General features: G+C 37.0%; 1 protein-coding gene across 1 annotated transcript in view; it reads left to right on the top strand.

Moving 5' to 3' along the window:
* HMCN1 (hemicentin 1) overlaps positions 1-25,080 on the top strand; it is a 463,190-nt gene that overhangs the window by 226,304 nt on the left and 211,806 nt on the right. Inside the window, exons 16-25 of the mRNA XM_030302673.1 lie at positions 4,684-4,878; positions 7,455-7,550; positions 9,052-9,179; positions 10,487-10,631; positions 13,697-13,809; positions 15,500-15,659; positions 16,265-16,433; positions 19,988-20,115; positions 22,288-22,560; positions 24,857-24,952. Of these exons, the coding sequence (XP_030158533.1) occupies positions 4,684-4,878; positions 7,455-7,550; positions 9,052-9,179; positions 10,487-10,631; positions 13,697-13,809; positions 15,500-15,659; positions 16,265-16,433; positions 19,988-20,115; positions 22,288-22,560; positions 24,857-24,952 (1,503 nt within the window). The remainder of the gene's footprint in view (positions 1-4,683; positions 4,879-7,454; positions 7,551-9,051; positions 9,180-10,486; positions 10,632-13,696; positions 13,810-15,499; positions 15,660-16,264; positions 16,434-19,987; positions 20,116-22,287; positions 22,561-24,856; positions 24,953-25,080) is intronic.

Below are 25,080 nucleotides of genomic sequence, written 5' to 3'. Positions count from 1 at the left end.
ATCACTGTGGCTCACAAAGTTTGGTTAGACCTTTTCTGTCCACATAAAACTATGGTCCCATATCCTAGCAGACACAGGGTGTAACTGCTAAGGCCTGTGCAAATCACAGTTGCAGTGATGGTTGTGGTTATCACTGTTAGGTTTAGAAGCAAACAAACGAAAAACCAAACTTTTCCTCAGAATTTATATAGTGGCTAAGAGAATGGGCTTTGGAGAGAGGCTGGGTTTTCTGCCTAACTTTTAAGAGTACCTACCTGCTACGTTGGTTATAAATTTGAAATGAAGCATCATCACCCATGTGCATTCAGCATGTCCATTGGTTACTGCTGTTCATCTAAAGCTGCTTAATGGCACATGTATCAAAAAAATGAACTCCACAAATTGAATTACCATTCTGATTCTCTGCGTCTTAAAAAGTAATATAGCAATGCATATATAATAGTGGCATAGTATTTAAGATTAAGCATTGGGCTTTTAATATGAAAGTCACTGTTTCCAATTGATTTTCTTTAAAGGCTTGAGATAATTCAAGCCTTTACTACTACTATTAGTAGTAGTGCATAAAATTCATTTGAGTTCCAAAACTATCGGGCATAAATTTAAGTAGCTTATGACCTAAAAAGAAAAACATACCTTTATCCCTATCATGTAGCTGTTGGACTTTCAGATTGTTTTTGTGGGCCTATTACTTTGCATCAATAGTAGATCAAAAAAATAATAGTAATAAAGCTGTTCAATATTATTGTTGAGTTATAGTTTCTTGTAGTGAGTCTCCTTTTTCCTGCTTCTCATTATCAGGGCTCTGAGTTATGGACATTTCAGGTCAAGAGGGAAAGTTACCAGTGCTTTCCATCCTTTTTTTAAAAAGAGGTAGTGAATTGTGAAGTCATTTGGAAGAGAAGAAGATTGGCTACATCAAACAAAATGTTGGCCTGGCAGCGATTTTATTTGCAGCATTCCACACCACTCAGGGTTTGAGTCCTAGACTGCGGTTTTGTGTTTTGTGGTTTGCTAGAACCAAAACAGTGTGTTCAGCCATTTTAGGAAAGAAAATCTTTGACTAATGCAATGCTAGAGTTGCCCAAGTGGGTATACATTTAATTATCACCAAAGGAACCAGAATAATTTTATGCAATAGATTTTAGAGCAACATGGTCAATCTGTTTGTGACTTTCTATTTTCAAAATGATGTATGTACACAGCCATATCTATCAGTGAGCGACAACAAAGCTGTACCATGCATTAATTTTACAGTTCTCAAGGGGTTTGCACGTAAATACTTAGGGGATCACAGTGATCCAGCATAATCCTGACAGGCTGTATGCAGAAGCTGATATTGAAATTAATAATAGTTTTATTAAGTTCTGGAGCTAATATTTAAAAAAAATTTTTTTAATGTTTATTTATTTCTGAGACAGAGAGAGACAGAGCATGAGTGGGGGAGGGGCAGAGAGAGAGGGAGACACAGAATCCGAAGCAGGCTCCAGGCTCTGAGCTGTCAGCCCAGAGCCCCATGCGGGGCTTGAACTCAAAAACTGTGAGATCATGACCTGAGCTGAAGTCAGTCGCTCAACTGACTGAGCCACCAGGCGCCCCTGGAGCTAAGATTTAATGCATGAATTCAACAGTGTTTATAACTAGTGATAGTTAATATTTGGGTGATTACTACATGCTAAATGATTAATAAAGACCAGGTCTTTTAACAACACGAGATAGGAACGTTATTATCTCCTTATTGTTCATAGAGAGATTTAGACTGAGGGAAGTAAAAGAATTTTCCAATTTTGCAGACTAAGAAATAATGGAGCTGCCATTTAAAACAACCTAACGGACTGTAACATCTCTACGCAACACAGCCTCCTCTGAACAAACCCCGTGTTTCGTACTACAGTCACCACTGCCCCTTCCGTAGCCCTGTTAATCTGTTTACCATCCACCCAGACTTGAGTTTGAATTGGCCACAATCAAGAGTAGGAAGTATTTAGAAGGCTTCTTGGCTTGAGTTAGGAGTTGCTTCATTTTTGAGGTTTCCTTGTCACTGATGCTCTCTTGGCTCCTTACCTAGTGCCTGGTACTCTCATTTGCCTTGTTTTCTGGTACCAGGATGTATATTCCCTAACCTTTTGCTTGTCTTGTACCTGACACTGTTCCCAAAGCTTCTTCACCACAGATGACTTCTCCTGTCTTAACCGAGTTTTATGGGCACAACTTGAGCTCTGCTTATCCTTTTCTAGTCCAGTTCGTTCTTGGCTTTTTTACTTCTGAAAATTCTGATTTGTTTCCATTTTGACTGATGGCTATGTTCTGCTGTGTCAGTAAGCTTGGTTTCCTCTCAAATGTCTGGTCAACCCCAGGCTTCTGCATATCTTTTTGTTCTTCTGAAATTGATTTTCTGCCCCATTTCCACATCTACCTGCCCATACTCTGCATCTAACACATCCTGAGACTTTTATAACCTCTGTTTCTCCGAAAAGCAACTGGCTCTGGGATAAATGACTACTGTCAATGCAGAGAAAAGTAACTAGTCCTTTACACCTAGGATAGAAAAACAATGAGCTACTTTATGAATTGTTTTTAAAATATGTTTATTTTGCCTATGAATTTTATATGTCAGTTTCCCACATAGGTGGATTAAGAGAAATCTAAACACAGCTACTCTCCTTCTTGTTAAAAACATATTACATTGTGGATTTAATTTAATTTAATTTTATTTAGGCTCAGTAAACCAACAGTAGGCTTCTGAAATTGCCATGTTTTTTTCAAAAGATCAAACTTGTTAACACCACATACGCTTACATACATATACAAATGCACATACTACATTATTATTGAAGCATTTTAATATTGATTCACTCATTCACAGATATTGAGCAGCCATGGTAATGCACAAAGTACTAGGTTAGCTGCTATAAAAGATAAAATATGGTTGCAAACATAAACTCTCTAGGGAAAATCAAACATACAGTCTAATAAAAGGCTGGATAAGGCCATTGCAATGGAAGTGGTACAGAGTGAGTTTTGTACCTCGCAGAGGGAGGAAGTCATGTCCATCTGGGAGGATGAGAGATGACCTCAAAGAGGGACCTTTTGAACTGGACTAAAGAATTGTCAATATTTCAATAGCCAGAGTTACCAACATTGCATTTGAGAGGGATGACTGTAACACAGGTACTGGTATGAAAATGGTTAATTCTTATTTAGAGAAGAGTAAAGAGTTCTGATGGTCCCTTGAATAAGATTTCTGTAGGTGAATAATGGGAGATGAGGCTGCAAAGTTAGAGGATATCCTTTAGCCTAGGTTAATAAAGCATTAATGCTGCTCAGGAGACAACTGTGCGTCCGAGTCTCAAAATTCCCAATGAGAAAGCAAGAAGTGATCTCCGCACCCATTTTTATTAGCTTGCTAAACACCTTGACTTCGAGCAGTTGTAGGAACTCATAGAAAAGGGGAGGCTGATAAAATGACAAAAAACTGTTACCAGTATCAACCTGGTTTTCAATCCTACCTCCAGTCTTCAATTCCATGTAACACTTAGCAAATCTGTGTGTCAATTTCTTCATCTATAAAATTCGAGTAATAATAATACTTACCCCACAGCGTTATTGTGAAGATCAAATGAGAAAATTAATGGAAAGCACCTATAACAGTCCTTGCTTTGTAAGTGATAGTTGAATTCCTAAGCAATATTTAACCTTGACGTTACCAACGATCCCTCTCTTGGGCTCCTCCTCTTAGAATCCAACATGAGCAGGTTTCATGAATTACTTCATGAATGCTTTAATAGCATTCTACCTCCTTGTCTGATGCCTCATACATCACTACTTATAAGTTCTGGGGAACTTATTTGGGCTGGCTGATAGCTTTCTCCTGTATTTCCTTCCCATGTTTTCCAAGTTGTGCCAACAACACATTTCTAATTCTTCCTCCTGGCTTCTGTGTTTACCTAAATTATGTGGATAACTGTAGCCTTTTAATCTATAATTTTATAATTTCTGAATCAGATTTTAACTCTAAGATATTAAGCTCTCATTATTCTCTTTTTATCAAATACTATATTCTGTTGTTATTATTGATTCTCAAGCTTAAATTCCTTTAATTAAAAAAAAAAACAACAAAAAACAAAAAACAAACCAAAGGTGAAAGATAATGAGAAGCAAGAATGTGATATAGAGCAAAGATTTAATTTAGGATTAAATATTTTAGCTGGAGATACAGTAATCTGTTAAAGAATGTGCTCTAGTATAAATTAAGTTCTTTAAACCAGTAGGAGTTAAGTTTTGGAAAGTGTCAAAAATATTTCATTATAAGGCAAATTTATTTATAAGAAAGTTCAAAGATTTGAGCTGTATGACATAACTAAAATTGAAGAGAAATTTCTAAAATGAAAGGTTCTCTTTATTTAAAGTAGTCTTGATTTAAATTCCCACTCTTGAATTCCACTCTCTTTATCATTTGTCACTTTAAGGAAGTAGTTGAACTTCTTTGTGCCTCTATTCATTTATAAAGCAAAAAAGAAATATCTGCTATTTCAATAGCATACAGGAGTAAAGGGTAAATTTATAATATGTGAACAATACCTGATTCAGATTCGATCTGTTGACATTTTATTAATTAAGTTTATATTTAATGTGCCTTTACACTGTCCCAACAACCTTTTTTTGTTTGTTTTAAATATCTTCTAGCACCTCCAGTTTTCATACAAGAACCTGCTGATGTGTCTATGGAAATTGGCTCAAATGTGACACTACCTTGCTATGTCCAGGGTTATCCAGAACCAAAGATTAAATGGTGGAGGTCAGACAACATGCCAATCTTCTCAAGACCCTTTTCAGTGAGTTCCATCAGCCAACTAAGAACGGGAGCTCTCTTTATTTCAAGTAGGTTAAAGGAAATATATTTTGTACAAGTATGCACATTTATTATACATTCATGTTTTATACACAGGGATTACTATGTGTAAAATTGTGAATTAATCATAACACATTTTGTGTTTGTTGGATTTCACTTTAAAATGGTGTTAAACTCTTATATTTTGGAATTGTCATAAATTATATTTTATTCAAATGTATGTGATATCATAAAGGCTTGTGAAGCAATGTGACTTCTTCATATCTCACTGTTTCTTATTACAAATAGAGTCACCTGGGCCTCTAGGTGAATAAGTGATCACATTTTATTGACTCTCATACCAACTGCTGTATAGAAAGGTAAAATATTAAAATAGTAGTTAGTTAACTTTAATGAATTATTTTTGACCAACAGTATATAACCATAGGGACTCTATACTCTATGGAAGCTCCTTGATTAAAAATTATATCCACCTGGAGTGTAAGATTTTTTAAAAAGTACTCTATCATCCAAGAATTTTGCCTATAAGCTATTAAGCATTCAAATATTTGTAAATACTTTGTACTTTTTCAAATAATATTCAGAATGTTTGAATAGTGGCACTAGAGGAATAAAAACATTTAGTCAAGTAACTGATTTTTAAAGGGTAATTGTATCTTTGGGGTTATTTTGTAGAAAGCCTTCAGTAAGTGATTTCCATGTTTATTAACAATATTAAATGTACATTAGCCACTTAAACTTCCAAATATGAATTAAACGAATTAGAAGTGCTTAAGTGATTAGCTCTAGGCTAGGCTCTGTGGTTAAGACAGAAGTCTTATATGGAGTCCCCCACTTAGGCATTTTACAACCCACCGTCTAAGGGGATGGCCACAAAAGTACCTACTGGGTCAGATTATGCAGGACCTGGAATGTGCAGGTGAAGAAATGCTTTTGATGAGGTAGAAAATAGCCCTCCAAGCTTCACTGCAGGACAACCCCTCTGCAGGATAAAAGATATGAAAATGGGGGAGGCTTACAGGGTTATACATGTGGGGTAATAATAGTGATGAGAAAAGCCTGGGTAACAAATTAGACCTGAAACAAATCAGTTAGAGGCGATGTAAAAAACGAAGAATGAAAGAGGGCAACATATTGACCAGTGGTTACCTAACTGTCCACCTTAAACTATCTAGAAGGAAAGTAGAGATTAGAAACCATTTTCTGCAGTCTTATGTATTCCTATACAAATTAATCCAAGAGTTCATAATATGAAAAATATCTTGGGTAAAAACAATGTGACTTATTAACCAGATGATTTGGTGAATTTTCCTTTGCAAATGAATGTTTGCTGTTGAGAGTGGATACTGCCTGAACTTACCAGATGTAATTCTGAAGTTGTATGCCTATGGTTAACAAAGAAGTAGGAGCTTTGTCACTGCTCTTTATCTGAAATAAATGGAACTGTTCATAATGGAGAGCTACATTTTTCTCTGCCAAATCTTATCAGTAGATTAAACTGTGCTTATTTAGTGAAGATATTTGCAAGGATTATAATCATTTCCCTATTTAAAATCTTCTGTTGACTCCCTTGTTGCTCACAAGACAAACCACACTCTTTACAAGGCACCACACTCTGTCTTTAGCTTGACCCCTGACTATATCCACACAACCTGTAACCTAGTAGTCTTCATCCTGATCCCTTTACCACCCTCCTTAATTAAAAAAATATTTTGTAATATCCTTCTTATTATCCTGAATCAAAGTCTATCTTTTTGACCTATCTACATAATAAAAACTCTTTTAATATCCAAAATGTAGTACAAAGGAAAATAAAGGAAAGTAATTTTTACTGAAATAATAGACATTTCAATAGATAAATACTCCAGAAATGTCTACACAATATGCATACATGTTTCTGTGCATCACCATAAATTTGACAGCTCAAATGCAGACTGATACATGTAATTATTATATAATTATAAACAAAGCCATGAAACCCATGAATTTCCAGTGGGATCTTCAGAAGTCTTGCTGGATTTGGGATAATTGTTCCTTCCATGAATCTGCCCTCTGCATGGCCTACCTACTTCTTGCCCCAATGCCAGTATGCTCCCCCAATCATTGGGCCAACTAAAAAAAAAAACCAAAAAACTCCCTTTCTCCCTTGCAAACCTTCAAAATACCCCCAAGGTGGTGCTGCAGCATCCATTGGTGGTACAGCTTTACATTATTTGCACAGACCTTGATTTTTCAAGTCATGCTTTTGTCTTGGCAGCCCATTGGGCTTAGACTGCCCTTCCTCTCTTCTACCTGCTGTTTACAGTACAGCTTGTATATTACCTACTACGTGCATCCCTCCCTAATTCCTCTGCATGCCATCAGTCTCTCATGTCTCTGTGTCTCTGTGCTCCCACAGCTCATTGTTTCAAACTTGTATTATAGCATTTATCACACTGTGGTGTGATTGTTAGTTCTTATGTATGTCTCCTCCTGTAGAATGGGAAGTAACAAAAGGCAGTACACACACATTTTCCACCCACAAATTTGAGCATTGTGTCTGGCATGATTATGCTTCATAGATGGTGTTGAATGAGTAAACGATCTCTCTCTCTTTTTTTTTTAGACTTATGGGCAAATGATAAAGGAACCTATATTTGTGAGGCAGAAAACCAGTTTGGAAAGATCCAGTCCCAGACAACAGTAACAGTGACAGGACTTGGTAAGATCAATTATGTGCTTAGCTATCACACTCTTCCAAGTCATCAGACTTCTTTTATTACATCATCTCTTGTCTGTGCCACTTTAAACAGAAACAACAGGTAAATATTTGATTACTAGATTAGCCTCCTCTCCCCCACTCTATTTCATATTTCATGGGATGTTAGAACTGGAAATAACCTTACAGATCATCCTCTCCAAGTTCCTTATCTTTCATTTAAATAAATCAACTTGAATAAATTGATTTAAGCCTAAATACAAATACACACACACACACACACACACACACACGTTAGAGCCATGGCATTCTTTTCTGGTTACCACTTTTTACACTTTTCATTTTAGTCCACATGAAATTATTTGGGGATATAATATGAAGTAAGAATGCAATATTGTTTAGTGGTAAGACATTAGTTTCATTATCTTTTTTTGTTTTCATTTTTAAAATTTATTTTGAGAGAGAGAGAGCACAAAAGCAGGAGAGAGGAGCAGAGGGAGAGAGAGAGAGAGAGAGAAAGAGAGAGAGAGAGAGAGAGAGAGAATGAGAGAATCTCAAGCAGGGTCTACACTCAATGCTCAGCAAGGAGCCAGATGCAGGGCTTGATCCTGCCATGCGGGATCATGACCTTAGCTGAAATCAAGAATCAGACCCTAACCGACTGAGCCACCCAGGTGCCCCATTATAGTTAAAAAAATTTTTTTTTCATTTCAGAGTCTTGTATTGAATATTCTCTTTCCACTGATTAAAATACCCATTTGGTTACATGCTAAATTTATATTCCTGTGTCTATTCCTTGGAATTCTATTTATGCACTGGTACTACATTGTCTAAATTATGATAGTATTTAATATGATTTTTAAATCTCTCAGTGCCTGTTTCTCATTAATATGCATTTATAACATTTTCTTTCTAGATCTCCCTTTATTCATCAACATATACTTGAAATTTCCAAATAGAATATCTAGGGATTTTGCTTTGATTTATGTTTAATTTATTAATTAATTTCTACAAAAGAACATCTCTCCATCTAAGAGAGTCCACCTCATTTTATTTGCTTGAGCTGTTATGATAGCCTCCTCATTGATCTTATCCATTCTGATTTTTCCCTTCTCCAATAAGTTAGTCACAGTTTTCAGACTAGTATTTCCTGAGAATGGTTCTGACGATCCCATGTTTTTTATATGTAAATGATTTCAGTTCCTCTCCATTTGTCCATCAAACAGTGCAAATTTCTTGGCTTGACATTTCTGGCCTTGCATGCCATAGACGAATTCTCTTTTAGTGTCTACTTCTCTATTACTACCTACCCCCTTTGCCATTCCTTCTGCTTTGAAGGGTCTTTTATGTCTCTCTTCCAGTTCAGACCTATTTACATTTAAAAATCTTATTCTTGAAAATTCATTTTTTAAAATAGTGGAATTAGTAGTCATCGGCCTAGAAGAAGATTTGCCTTTCTATTGGGTGACATAGAGGTGATAATACCTGTTTCTCTACGACTTAGTTGCTCCACTCATTGGAATCAGCCCTTCGGTGACCAGCGTCATTGAAGGACAGCAGCTTACTTTGCCTTGTGCTCTGTTGGCTGGAAATCCCATTCCAGAACGTAGGTGGATTAAGAATTCAGCCATGGTAAGAACATTCTAAATCCATGCATTCACATTTGTAATTTTCTTGAGTAAGAGGCAATTTATTTCAAACATTGAAATATCAATTTAATAAATATACAAACATATACTTTGTAAATATAACACCAAAACTTTTTTTCCATATTGACATGGTTCAGTTCACGTTATTTGGGATTAATAAAACGGAGAAATAGTCAATGGTGTGATTTCTATTGTTTTGAATTCAATTCAGTGCAACTAATAAACTCTTCAGAGTATGTAAAAACTCAAAATACAAAATTATTTTTATAGTATTTAAATATTTTTATGTTCTTCTTCACAGGATGTAATAAATGTTAACACTCTCATAAAATTTTTCCATTTACTAACCTTTATTATTAACTCCCAATATTATATACTTTATCATGAACTTTTTAAAAATGTGAGTCTATTTTGTGTCATTGGCTTTCAGGGTATAACTTTTGATTATGAAAGAATATGAAAATTTATCACAGTTCTATGGATTTTTTGTAAATATGCTACCTATGATAAATTTTCATCTAGTTCAGAGCATTTTTCCTTCCATTTTCCAGAGTAGTTAAACTCACTTTTTGAAGTACCAATTAGAAGTGAATTGCCTCCATGGAATAAGATGTAAACTTATTCATCTTTGCTTGAAATCCTGAGAAAAATTAGTATACCTCACTCAACAATTTAATGCCCTTATGACATAGGATGATACTGCTTGAGCACTCAGGTGTCCTGTGATTGAACAGAATGCATATATGGTATAGTTAGCGTGATCATTTTTACTAGAAAATACTGCCAGCCTTCTCTGACACAGTTCCTGTATCATACGTTGCCTCTGATATTTGCGTCTGTCACTGAAAAAGGCAAGTGTTGAGAATAGTCACATTCTCTCAGCTTGAATGAGTTCCTATTTGCCAAAATAAAAAATATCAAATAGTTTGCAAGTGGTAATAGTCTCCATGAAAAAGAACAAATTAAGCCAAAAGTAAAAATGACTAGTGAAATTTGGGTCCTGAGTGATAACAAAATTCACAGAAACATGAAATAAGTGATGCTTCTGTTTCTTTCCTTTTTCCATCGTTTGCATAACTCCAACAGATGTTAGGAGGTATACTTTTTGGTGCTACATTAGGTAGACATACAATTGATTCTACATTTGGTAACATGCTCATCATTTTTCACTTAAAGGTGTTAAAATATTTTGTTATAAGATATTTAATAACCCAGTTGGAGAAAAACAAATCTGGTTTTGATTTAGGGAACATTATCTTTTAAATTAAATATGACTTCTTTTTCTTTAAGTTGGTCCAAAATCCTTACATCACTGTACGCAGTGACGGGAGTCTCCACATTGAGAGAGTTCGCCTTCAGGATGGAGGCAGATATACTTGTGTGGCCAGTAATGTTGCTGGAACCATTAATAAAACTACCACCGTGGATGTGCATGGTAAGAGACGCACCCATTGTAATTCTTTCCAAACCGTGTTCAAAGCTAGGTTTGTGTCTTTAAACCAACTAACTCTGTCTTCTGGTTGTAAGAAGGAGATCTTTTTTCCTAATTGTTATTTTTAACAAAAAGCCTTATTTCTTGAACACTATTTACATTGTTAAGGGTGTTTCCAGAATTCCTTTTTCTACATACACAACAAGGCTTTATTGGGAGTCACCAGCTGAGTCTGGCCAAGGGCTTTTGTAAGTGATTTCTTAATTGATAAAAGTGAACTCAGTTCTCAAAAAGTTATGTTTAAAAATACATTTTAATTTCAGGCAAGCCGAACTTATTATTCCATCCAAATTGCCTTTTCTTTTTGGATTGTGCAATAACCATGTCCTTACTAATGACCCCTTTGTGTGTTAGCTAGAAATGACCTAAACTTTTCTAAAGGCCACCTCATGTGCTCCAAACAATCTTTTTGCGTGTTAGATAACTTAGAAGTTCACAAATAAGAAAATCCAAAAGCCATCTTTTTCCATTCATAACTAACAGTCACGGACTTTTTACATCTCAATAAATAACTGACAACTTCATAGTTTAAGAAATTTTCATAAATTTTTTTGTGTATTTTCTTTAAAGACTTTGCAACGTTGTTTTTTAAAGTATGGTATTAAAAAATAGTTCCATATACAGAGATGAAAGTAGCATAGAACATTTATTTTTAGCAAATTCATCCCTTTATAAGGACATGAGTTGGAGATTCCGGTAATTTCCACATTTTGTTTGGTCTATTGAAATTGTCAGTGGATATAGACCATCTTTTTTTTTTTTTTTGTAATGTCTGCTTCTCATTGTAAATAGCCTCTTCTGTGGCGCCTGGATGGCTCAGTCAGTAAAGCATGCGACTCTTGGTCTCAGGATTGTGAGTTCAAGCCCCATGTTGGGTGTGGAGATTACATAAAAATAAAAAAAATCTTTTAAAAAAAATAGTGTCTTCTGCCTCTGTCAGTCTTATACCAGCCTCTACCAACATCACATGAGATATTCTTGAAGAAGTATTATTTTAAAGAAATATTAAAGTAACACTAAATTATAGTCTAAAAGAGTAAACACATAATGCCAGATTGAATATATTTATAGTTTGTACTTAACGATTTTTAGAGAAAATCAGCCCACAGATTTCCTGGAGGGTGCTTATGGACTGGTTTGAGAATTTAGTATAGAAATATAATCATGTCACCTCCATTCAGTACTGTATTGAGAAGGATTCTGAGGCAAATTTCTACTTGAGTAAAAGAGTAACATGATTAGCTATGATGTCTGCCAAATCGGAGGAGTGAGGAGATAGACAAACCAATGATGTGGTTTATTGTGATGCAATAAATGTTGGACAATTAAAAGTTAAAAACATCACTTTGCAACATCGTTTCATCTATCTTAGTCCAAAATGAGTAACTGATTCAGTTACTAAGGTTAAAAGGAAAAAAAGAACCCAGACATCTGACAGGAACCCAGTAACCATTTATCTGACAGATTAGTTTTTGAGTTGGATGTGATGCAATATGCCAGGTTCTCCTTATGTCCGCATTTATTTATGTCCATATTCTTTCATTACTAGACCTCTCCACTTTGAAGAATAGTCGTTAGAAGCTCTCAGTGACCACTTCTTATGAGGATGAATTAATGCATGCAAATATAAATACAAATTAAAATGGCAAGCCATTTAACTGTCATCTTGATTTATATAGGTTGACAATCTGGAAAGAAATAGCTCTTCCATGGTCAAATGTCATCAGATTTGAAAATGCCTAACTTTATCACTTTCCTTTATAGCTGTCCAACTCAATATGCATGTAAGAAAATGGCTTATTCCATGTTGCCACAAAATTACAGTATAGTTTAGATTTGACTCTTCCATGATGATTCTGGAAATTAAATTTCTTGCTTTAGAGAGTAACCTGACATAGAGAGTATCTGGTAATTTGTTGCCATTTTTTCTTAAGAAGAAATTATCTTAAGAATAAGCCCAGCCTTAGAAAATATGAGTATGTAGCAAAGCTAATCTCAGCCTTTCAGGGAAGTTTTTGTACTGAGGTCTCTGGTATCTCTTGTTCTGTCAAACTCCTCCAGGGTACCTAGGATAATTCTAGAGAAATTTGACTCAAAAGGCAAGAGACACGGTGAGTGCTTGAGCTCTAGGGAGCAGTTCCAGTCACATCTTTCCAGGGGAAGGAAAGGAAATGCCTGGTGTATATAGGGATTTTATTGTGTTCCTTACTCTATGTTAAGAACTTTCATGTGTGGGAGCTTCTTTAATCAAATTCGTTATTTTGAGAACATTGAGTATTGGTCTTTTTTCATATGCTAGTTGCTTGTGATTAATTGAGATATACACAGAATGGAATAATTAACAGTCTTCCTTTTCCTTTTGCTTCTGCTCATATAATGTTAATTCTTCAGTTGCTTTCTAAAGTCAAAAGGTATGTTTTTCCTCTCAGTGAAAACTATTGACTTAGAATCCTGTATTTTAGCCTTTAAATGTAAACTCCTAAGGCCTTGCAAGTTTTATTGTTGAATTTCTTTTAAGAAAACAAATCCTTTTTTTCTAGGTTAAATTTAGTAGCTCGCTAAGTAGCTCTTGTAAACAGACATTTAATGTATAGTGGCTAAAACAGTCTACTTTTCTGACAGTGGGCTTAAGTCAGCTCACTGCAGCTTAATGGGTGATGGACAATGATGAAAGGTATGCGTTAAATATGTAAGTCTTAGGATGTAATTCAACCTCGAGTTTCCAGGAAAGCATGGATTTTATTCAGTCTTATTTTTGTTAGGAAAGTCAACTTACTAAGCATAATTTACTACTTGATTTTAAGTTTTCATTAAATTCTTCAGATTACAGCTACTATATTTACTTTATTACACTGCCTTACCAGGTACCCTACATTTCTATCAGAAAATGTTGAGTCTCAGCTAGTTTTTACAAATATGCAGTGTATCCTGAAAATGTACAACTTGAAACAAATGAGGCTACATGGAAAGACAGATGCTCACATTCTAAATATTGCTTCCTTTTTCAGTTCTGCCAACCATTCAGCATGGGCGGCAGGTACTCAGCACAATTGAAGGCATTCCAGTAACTTTGCCGTGCAAAGCAAGTGGAAATCCCAAGCCATCTATCATTTGGTCCAAGGTAAATGGCCCATCTGGTGGTGTTTGCCGATGTCATGGGTTATAACAACATTATTTGAATATTTTTGGTCATACATGGGACTTGACTGTACCACAGAACTTTATAAAAAGGAAAACCCATACACTCCTACCACTTGGAAGGGACCTCAAAATGTCCTTAGTGTAATCACCTACCTGAGGCTTGAGTAACGTTAAGAACACAACGGTGGACTGTAATATAACACCAGGGGCTTTTCTTAGCACTTTACATGTTGTAGCAGATCCTTTCTTACCCCTTGCCACATCCCTTCAGCTCTTTTGATTTCAGCGCAGCTCTGGTGGACAGCTCCGTGCATTCTGCCAGAGTCCCACTTCATGTGTGTACCCCTCTCTGGTTTCTGGACTCGGGGCTTTCTCCAAAGCCCCACAAGGCCACTTAGCCTGCTATCAGGTGGCCAGGAAGCATAGGGACATTAACACCTGTGGGGGCAGGTGTCCTATATGAATGTCCTGCTTCTCATCCATCAGAAGAATACTTCTGGCCTGCTTCTTTATAGCTTCTCAAAGGATCCCCGGCACCAGAAGCTTATCAACCTAACCACAGAGGAAACCAGAGCACTGAAACCCTTTTTAGCTTTCCTTCCTTCTGTGCCTCACTCTCCCACTCACCTGCTCAAGCATCAAACTTCTTGCCTCCATATCTTTGTCTCAGACTCTCTTCTTTTAGGAAGCCAAGATAAGACCTCTACGAAGTCATTTATTCCCCTCTACATCCCTATCATGAAGTTGTCCAGCTTTTACTTGTACTCTTGCAGTGAGGAAAAAACCACTCCCTGAGGAGGTCCTTTTCATCTTTGAACAGTCATGAGGATAGCATATTTCCTGTAAATTAATTTAAATCTGGCAGATATAAGTAATATAAAATGACTGTATAATAACAAAATGAGACCTTTGTATAATTGTTTGTGCTACAACCAAAGTATTTTACCATACTATCTAACTTTATATATCTAAAAAGCTCTGAAATATAAAGAAGTTGGTGTTGGCATCTGTAAATTAATTAAAAAGGTGAAGATTTCTGCTTTCTGGACACAAAAATACAGTGGTGAAGCTTATCCCCAAACTGCACAGTGTCTAGGACTGAGTATAAGTTTAATGCATTTTAGGAAAACATAAGAATGAAACTTTCCAGGGTGGCCTTTGTGTTGTGAGAAAGCACAGAAGTTAAGAGTTGGGCTCCAGATCCTGACTGCTGGGGTTCAAGTCCCAGCTCTACCACTGAGAGTCTGTGACATTGGGCAAGTTACTCCACTTCATCCCCAAGCTTTAATACTTTCAGCTGTAAAATGGGACTTGTGGTAGTTCCTACTCATATGACCCTTTTGAGCATTAAGATAGCTAATTCATTTGAAGTACTCAGAACAGTGTGTGACTTTGCATAAGCACTGCCCCATCCGTTAGTATTACCATTATTCCCTCCAGTTTTAAGAAGCTCTGGAACAAAGGAGACATGGTTCAGTATGAAGAATTATCACCTTTGCTTTATTTGTTTAGTTTTTCTTAAAATTACCTTTCTTCAAATTAGCATTTTTTTTAATCTAGGATTTTCCCCCTTGGAGATTTTTTTCCCCTTCCTCTCTTCCTTTTCCAGACATTAAGTCACTCCTTCATTATCTTAAAGAAAACACTTTGCTCTTTGTTGTGTTTTGCAGAAAGGAGAGTTGATTTCCACCAGCAGCGCTAAGTTTTCCGCAGGGGCTGATGGAAGTTTGTATGTGGTGTCCCCCGGGGGTGAAGAGAGCGGAGAGTATATCTGCACCGCTACCAATGCAGCTGGCTACGCCAAGAGGAAAGTGCAGCTGACCGTCTATGGTGAGAGCCCCTGGGGGAATGTTTTTCTTTGACACTCTCTACCGGTGCCAAAACTCACATTTCTCTCCCAAATCATATTACCGGGGGCTGTACTCCTAAAGTGAACCGCATTGACAAAAACGCATTTTTACTGCCAATGAACATCTTCTCTATTTAGATTCTGATTTAAAGGGAGAGTAATTGTACAGCCATTCGGGATAATGTTATGGTGTTTTCCCAAGGAGTATGCTTATTGTATGTACCCAGTCTGCTTTAGAAACACCAGTTAGTTCCAACTCCTGGCAAAGCCAAACCTCAGCTGTGTCTCAGTTTGCACTTCTGCCTTGAGGGTTTTTACTTTCATAGATGGCAGACTCTAAAAGGGCATTTCAGCTGACCTCGTCATGATGTTCTGAAAGGAAGGGTGAGGAAGGGAGACTTTCTGGTCCTTTTCCTTTCAGCTCTCACCGTAAATGTGTTAACGGAAAGTTTTAGATGGGTACCAAAGCTTCGGCATAGACAGCATCTTCTTGTAAATTTGTAAAGAGTATTAGTAGTCCACATTTGAATGTAAGTGAAATGTTTTCAATGTACTATTTCCCTTCCAAAATGTGCATTTATTTTAGTAAGGCCCAGAGTGATTGGAGACCAACGAGGACTGTCCCAGGATGAGCCTGCTGAGATTTCCGCCCTCGCAGGAGAAGACGTGACACTTCCATGTGAAGTGAAGAGCTTACCCCCACCCATCATCACCTGGGCCAAAGAGACGCAGCTCATCTCCCCATTCTCTCCAAGGTAGGGGATCTGGGATGAGCCAGACACAAGCAAACACAATCTCTTGGGACACAAGGTTGTGCCTATTCAGGTTTTCAAATGTATCAAGAAATAACTTTTAAATTTGAGATAATTTACACATACATCTGAAACTACAGAAAATATTTTTACCTTCTAAGTCTATCCTTCTTCCTTCCTTCCTTCCTTCCTTCCTTCCTTCCTTCCTTCCTTCCTTCCTTCCTCTTTCTTTTAATGTTTATTTTATTTTTGAGAGAGATAGAGAACAAATGGGGGAAGGGCAGAGAGAGAGGGGGACAGAGGATCCAAAGCAGGCTCTGTGCTGACAGCAGAGAGCCCAATGCGGGGCTTAAACTCACGAACCATGAAATCATGACCTGAGCCGAAGTCAGATGCTTAACCAACAGAGCCACCCAGGCGCCCCTAAATCATTCTTTAATATCAGGAATGCTAACAGCCAGCTTTGACATAATTGCCCGTGGCTGCGTATACAAGGTAGTTATTAAAACAGAGCATATTTGTATATAGACCTGTTAGCACAAGTGCATAGGGCACACAGAATCTCATTAATCCCTTAGGAGCAGTAAAACACAATAAGTACTCTCATGTTTAAGATTTGACTCTCATTAGATGCTTTTGTAAAAATCTTCGTGATTAAAGCCTTGTACATATAAAGGCCTGCTGAGACAATATATCTGATATATTCCATTGACATGGAAAGCAGAATGCCAGAGCCTTTGAGAGTACTACCTTTGTTGCCATGCAGGTGTGAGTTTAAATTTACCTCCACCACTTAAAGCTTGCCTGAAACTTTTGGCGCCTTTCTCAATGGCCCTCTGAACCTTAGATTTCTTATTTATAAAATGGACATAATACTTACCTGAAAGGCATATATAAGATAATGTATATTCCACATCTCCTGTCTCTAGTTCTCAAGGAATAGTAGCAATTACTATTTTAACTCAATGTCATGCCAGAAGTTACTGGTGGAATAAGAATTATAGTTTCCAGCTATGTCGGTTGGACTTACTGGCGTATAGTTATGAAGCTGTAAATGGTGCTCTTGTCATTTCCCTATCCACTGGTGAGGAGATAAAAAATAATTTAAGAACTACTTTACATAATGTTACTATTTTTTTTGAAAAATATGTGTTTGGGATGTTTTTGAATGAAAGGAATACCATGTTATAGATAAACTTGAAGTTTCATTGTTTTCCTCCCCAGTCGCTTTTCTCCCTCCCCAGGGGGCAAATACTGCAAACAGATCTCATGTGCATCCTATGCACCCATTCTTAAACAGTATGGAATCATGTTTCCTGTAGTTTTCATTTCATTTTATGTGTCTGTTTTTAATTTGCCATGTAACATATTATATATTGTTATTCTACTGCTTGCTTTATTAAGTCGATATTTACTCATTTTTATACATAGAGATTTGCTTTATTCATTTTTAAAATTTTCTTCTTAATGTTTATTTTTCAGAGAGAGACAGAGCGCAAGCAGGGGAGGGGCAAAGAGAGAGGGAGACCCAGAATCTGAAGCAGGCTCCAGGCTCTGAGCTGGCAGCACAGAGCCCGATGCAGGGCTTGAACTCATGAGCCATGAGATCATGACCTGAGCTGAAGTCGGACGCTCAACCGACTGAGCCACCCAGGCGCCCTGCTTTATTCATTTTTAACTACCGTATACATATTCTGCATTTTGTTTGTACATTTCCTAGTGTACAGACATTCAGGGTTTTGCTTGTTTGGTTTGGTTTGGTTTTAGTTTTCTTATTTTGTAAACAAGGCTCTTGAGTGAATATCTTTATATATGTCTCTTCATATACACGCGCATGAGTTTCTTTAGGGTTGGCCCAGAACTATAGTTTCTGGTCAGAATGAATTCCTACTTTAAGCTTTGTAGACAGTGCTAAATTGCTGTCCAAAGAGGCACTAATGATTTACCTTTCTACCATGAGCATATAGGTGCACCTATTTCCCCATTATAATCAATGCATGGTGTTTATGGACTTAAACATGTTTGTTGGTTAGATGGGTGTGAAATGGTATCTTGCAACTCTTAGTTTTCATGTGACTGACTGCCAGGGAACCAAAAATGATTTTACTTTTTTGTCGGCCATCTGTTTCATCTGTGACTTGCCTCTTCAGACCTGCTGCACAGATTTATGATGACTGGTTTGTTTATCTTTTTCTTGTTGAATGTAGAAATTTGGTCTGTATTCTTAATAATAATCCTTTGTCTGTTGTATGTGTTGAAAATATATTTTCTCAGACCACTGTGAGACTTTTAATGTATGATGTCTGCATAGAATTTTACATTTTTTATGTAACTCAGTGTATTAATCTATTGTTTTTAAGATTTGTACTTTCTGGGGTGCCTGGGTGGCTCAGTCACTTAAGCATCTGACTCGGCTTCAATTTAAAATTTTTCCAAGACCATGGTCTAGTGGTTCTTTGCATTAAATTACTCTACTCCCTCTAGGGCACTTGGGTGGCTCAGTCAGGTAAGCGTCTGACTTCAGCCCTGGTCGTGATCTCATGGTTCATGAGTTCGAGCCCCGCATCAAGCTCTGTGCTGACAGTGAGGAGCCTGCTTGGGGTTTTCTCTCTCTCTCCCCTCTCTGTCTGTCTCTCCCACTCTCTCTCTCTCTCTCAAAGCTAATAAATAAACTTAAAAAAAGATTTGTACTTTATGAAGAATATGTACATATCTTCCAGAGTTTTATTCTAATATTTTAAGCTTGTTTTTTCACATTTTTGACTTTAATACATCTGAATTTTTATGTTGTGTCTAGTGTTAGGTAGTGCTGTATTTTTTTTAAATTTATTTTTCCCATGTGGAGAACCAGTTGTCCGTCATTTTTGAATTATCAATCCTTTCCTTGATCTTTGTGATATCAGCTCTATTATTATATGTTACATGTTGGATTCTCCTATGTGCTTATTTCTTTGGGGAAGAATTCTGTCCTTAACTATTTATTCATTTTTCTGTCTCTGGGCCAGTAGAACACTTTGAGTAGGTTTATCTGGCCTTCTCCCTTTAAAGCTATTTCAATACAATAAACATAATAACGTTTTTATATGTAGATCTAGTTCACCCAACTACATTATTGTTCTGTAGGAAAAATATATTCAATATATTTTTGAGAATTACATATGTACCTTATTTTGCCTTTAACACACTAAATTTTTTAATGAAGTATTGCAGAAAAAATAATAAAATTCAAAATATAGCTGAAATTTACTAAAATATATATTGGCTTTTTATAGTTACAAGTTAATAAAGCAGAGAGATGTACAGTTTTTGGATGATTTGAGACCATTAGGTTAGATCTAATGGTAAAAAAAAATCACATTTTGTGTTTGCAAGAATATCATACAAAATACACAGTACAATTGTGAAAATCCCTGAGTTTTAAAGTATATAGAAATATAGATGGGAGAATGGTTTCAAAAACTGCTTGCAGAGTAATGATTTCATACTGAGGGGCAGCTGCATAGGGGATATTTAAATTCTCATGTTCTATGGTCTACCATGTGGTTTCTTTCTTTCAGGCACACATTCCTTCCTTCTGGTTCAATGAAGATCATTGAGACCCGTGTTTCAGATAGTGGGATGTATCTTTGCGTTGCCACAAATATTGCTGGGAACGTGACTCAGTCTGTTAAATTAAATGTCCATGGTGAGTTTTGAAATGAGGGCATATAATATCTTTGTACAGGCCACAGGGAAACTCATCATACCAGTTTCTTTGATAGTTAATCTCCAAATTGTTTATAGAGTAATTAGAGAAAATTTTTCTAAAATTGGAGACTTGTCATTTTCTTTCATTTACTCTGGAAAGTTTATCTGCCATTTGTAAACAACTTTCCCCCGTTTCCTCAAATGAACAGTATTAAAGGTTTGGTTCTCAATTTTACTGAATGTCCACAGTCACTTATGGCGACTATTAATACACAGTAAAAAAAAAATGTGTTTAGACTTATGGCTTTTTAGAAGTGAATGTGAGTTATCAAAGAAGAATTTACTAGTATTTATATGGTCATTTTCAATATTCAAAGAACTCAGCAACTGAAAACATTCTGCTTCCTGGGACTCTAACTTTTTAAAAACTTTCTAGTTAATCTGTTTGATTACCTCAATTTACCATGGTCTGTCCAAATATTTATTTATTCAGCACATGCTTACTGAGTATATACTCTGTCACACATTTGTATAGGTAGGCCAGATATTCAAATATCAGAAAAGTATTTTCTTACATGGTATTGATCTGATTTCATTGTCAGATCAATCACTATAATAGCATCCTGTTAACCATGGGATTTGAGATAGAATTCTGTAATTTACAAACTCTAGGTTATCTTGGGCATATTACATAACCTCTCTTACCTTTAGTTTTCTCTTTCATAAAATGATGATAACAATCCTATCAAAATTATAAGGTTGTCATAAGTGACAACCTTTACAGTGTATTGGTTAAATATTAACAAAAAAAGGACAGAGGAATGGGGCTTTTGAGGGATGTAAATTCTAATTGTATAACTAGAACATTTATTGTATAACGTAAGTCAACTTGATTCTACAGTGTGTAACGCATGTACATGGAAGCCAGTTGTTACAGGGGGGTGGGAGAGACGCTGGTCCTTGTCTCATGGAGTCAAAGAATGAATCTCGGGGACAACAGAGAGTGAGCAAAGTGATAGAGTTTATGGAGGGAAAGTATAAAGCTCTCAAGAGTGAGAGGGGTCCTGACCAGGTAGCTGCTGAAGATTTCTGTACCTGACTTTTATTGGGACCTTATCAGAATGTTTGTGAGACTTCATCTTGGCACCTAGCTCAGGGAGGTCTGGAACAGGTTCGTCTCATCCTCTTTTTTCCCAAACTCCGCTGCCGCTGTTGCTTTCTCAACCTCCCGGCTGAAGCTATACAGCCTGTCTCCCTGAGGGTCCTTATCTCTCCCTGCTTAAAGTCAACTGTTTCCCTATTTGCATTAATATTGGCAATGTTTCTGATAAATTATCTCATTTAAATTTCTAAAGGAAGGTACTGTAAAGACAAGAAATAGAGACTCGGTTTTGATGTTCTTCTCTGAAATTAGCAAAGGCTTTTTTGAGAAACTTTTTTTGTTTTTTAAATGAGAAACTTTTCTTCCTATCTGGCTAAACCTTCCACAAAGAGAACAAAAAGTAGGAGTACCTGAAGAGAAATGCTTTTTCTTTCACTTTTTTAAATTATATAAATCATCTAGATTGCCTTTTGAGGGAGTTTTAAACTTCAAGTTATTTATAAATTAAAGGAAACCTAACATTTTTAAATACTTGCTTTTTCCTCAAGTCTGGCATGAGGGGTTTCAGATTTATTATTTCCCATAATCCTTGCAGTGTACTGGTATTGATTAGGTTATTTGGCCTGGATTATTAAGGAAACAAGCCTCAGGAAATTTACTGACTTGCTCTAGATCACACAGCTAGTAAGTGGCCTGAGCCTAGGTCCAAATCCTGAGATCGTTCCACTTTTTCATTCTGCCTCTTGGTAAAGAGTTCTTATTTAAAGTGAGAAAAGGAAAGAATTTGTTTAAAATTGGATTATAGGGGCACCTGGGTGGCTCAGTCAGTTGAGCGTCAGACTTGGGCTCGAGTCATGATCAGGTCATGGTCTCGGGGTTCATGGGTTTGGGCCACATGTCGAGCTGTGCTGATAGCTTGGAGCCTGGAGCCTGCTTCAGGCTCTGTGTCTCCCTCTCTCTGCTCTTCCCCTTGTCTCTCTCTCTCTCTCTCTCTCTCTCTCTCTCTCAAAAAATAAATAAACATTAAAAGCATTTTTAATTGGATTATTAATCCTCATTTGTTTCTAGTTCCTCCAAAGATACAGCGTGGTCCTAAACTAATCAAAGTCCAAGTTGGTCAAAGAGTGGACATTCCGTGCAATGCTCAAGGGACACCTCTTCCTGTAATCACCTGGTTTAAAGGTGGAAGTGCCATGCTGGTTGATGGAGGGCAGCACATTAGCAGTTCAGATGGAACTTTAAGCATCAACCAAGCCATGCTGTCTGACGCCGGCATATATACATGTGTTGCTACTAACATAGCAGGCAGTGATGAATCGGAAATAACCCTACATGTCCAAGGTGATTGGGGCATAAGAAAATATAAGTATGGTGGGGGTGGGGAGTGGGGAAAAACCCCTGGAGTCTATACAAAATATATAATCTTGGAGAGTCATGGATCACTTTTGGAAGATTTCTGTAACTTTTATGACTCGAGTTAACTTTGAAAGGAGAACCATTCTAGAAAGAAGTGAAACCATACTATTACTAAACCTGGATCCATTTTTGTATGTTTACTTTTGAAAATGAAGTTGCCATGGATGATGTCAATGGAAACAATCCTAGATAAGTACCCCACCCACTATTTTTGGTTTGGGAGAAATTGTGAACAGAGTGAGTTGGAGTAGGATTTCACCTCATCCTGTTAGCATGCACTCAGTGTTGATCCCTAAAAATCTAGATCTGCTGTTTCCCCTAATGATGTTGGCTTTGTGTTGAGGCTTTAAAGATAAATATTTATTCCTTCAAACAACAAATATTTATCAAGCTCCTGCCAGGTGTCTGTCATATCGTAGGCAATGAGGAGAAAGTAGTGAGAAAAGCAAAGCACCAGCTGTCATAAGCTGTTCTGTGCATCGGCAGAAAGCAAGCAAGTAAGCAAGACATACAGATAGTGAGAAGTGCTAAGTAGAAAATTAGAATAGGGTGATGCTCCCAGCAATTGACTACTTTAGATGCACTGTTAGGTAGAACTTCTCTGAGGAGTAATACTTGGAGTGAGATCTGTTGACTAAGGAGAACCAGCCATATGGAAATTAAGGGGAAGAGCATTCCTGGCAGAGAGAATGATAGTGGAAAGGCAAGAAGGAAAGATAAGGAGGTATTGTATTTAGCATAGTACTTAGTACTTCATAACTGCCCCATTGCAATTTGGGATGGATGGCTAGCACACTGTTGGAGAGCTTATCCAGTTCACCCATTGATTCAGCAGACTTTATTGAGTGCTTATGTTTATGGTTCAATGGGAAAGATAGACATTTACAAGATAATCTCATGCACAAAAATTGGTTAATGCTGTCATGAAATGGTAGATCTATAAGAGTTTTTAAAGAAAGACAAATCAAAGAAGGCTTTCAAGGATTGGGGCATGCAAGTTGAGATTTGAAGAAGGAGTAGAAGCTTATTAGGTGATGGGCAAAGATACAGTGGGGTGGGGTGGAGTGGTGAGAGCCTTCTAGGAGAAGGATGTCGAATGTGAAGAGGAAATATGACATTTTGGATATACTGTCATAAATCAATACATCAATCAGTAAAGGCCAGCTGGCCCATTTCAGACTGAGTGTTGCGTGATATGTGGTAAAGCTGGACACACAGTCATGGGCCAGATTGTCCAAGATCTAGGAACCTATATTAAGGAGTTTAGACTTTATTTTGTATGCAGTTAAAAGATTCAGAGGGGTTGTTACTGGGAAATGATGTGTCAGGTGTGGATTTTAAGAGATCACTCTTTGGGGGAGAGAATGGTTTGTCTAGAGAAGGTGAAGAGAAGCAGCTGGGGGCTACAGAAGTAGCTCAGGCAAAAGATGATGGTAGCTGGACTGGAGGAAAGAAGCCAGTGGACTCAAAAAATAATTAGAAGAGGAAATCATCAGGGATGGTGACCAATTGGATATAGGGAGCGAAGGAGATAGAGGACTCAAGAAAGACTCCCAAATTTCTTCATGATTTCTTCATGGATAGTGAGGGTGTTCAGGGAGATTGGATTCACTGATAGGGTGTACTGAAGGAAGAACAGGTGTGAAACTTTATCCTGCAGGTAAAATGAATACAAGTAATGATTTTCATCAGGGAAGCCCCAAATGAGATTTGCGGTTCAGAGAGAGTATTCTGAGGACTCTGTAGATTATGAATCCAAAGGGGAACACATTTGAAAAAAAAGGATTCCTGTAAGAAGTCTATTGAAGTAATTTTGGCAAGAGGAGTGAGGGTTTGAAATCAGCAGTGACCTTAAGGATAGAGGAAGATACAGATATGTGATGAACATATGGCACTATATGATTGGATGTGGAGGTCAGGAGTAAGGGAGGGAAACATAAGAAAAATGGATGAAGCATGACACCTTAACTGAGGGAATAAAGGAAACACAAGAGAATTGTGGGAAGCACAAAATGATAAATTTGGACAGTGGGGACATTTTGAGTTTTAGATCCCTAGGTCACTTCGAGGTAGAAATGTCTGGCAGCTAGAAATTTGTGTCCTATTTAAAAGAGGAATCCGGAAAGATAGCAGTTCACCAATGTAGTTGGTTGATGATGCCTCAGGAGAGTTTGATATTGCTTAAGGAAAGCATGTGATAATGCATTTATGTTTCTAATAGAACCACCTACACTGGAAGATCTAGAACCTCCATATAACACTCCATTCCAAGAAAGAGTGGCCAACCAACGCATTGCATTTCCATGTCCTGCAAAAGGTATGTAGTACTTGGACATATGGGCACTGGCATAAAGTTATATTATATCACATTTCTCTATTGAACCCAAAACATCATTATAAAAAGATCCATTTGTTGGCCCTTGCTATAACATTTGGGCATAATGA

This window comes from Lynx canadensis, chromosome F1 (assembly GCF_007474595.2).
Source record: "Lynx canadensis isolate LIC74 chromosome F1, mLynCan4.pri.v2, whole genome shotgun sequence".
Classification (NCBI taxonomy): Eukaryota; Metazoa; Chordata; class Mammalia; order Carnivora; family Felidae; genus Lynx; species Lynx canadensis.
Note: the sequence above shows the minus strand (reverse complement) of the source record. Positions and strands in the feature narration are given on the sequence as shown.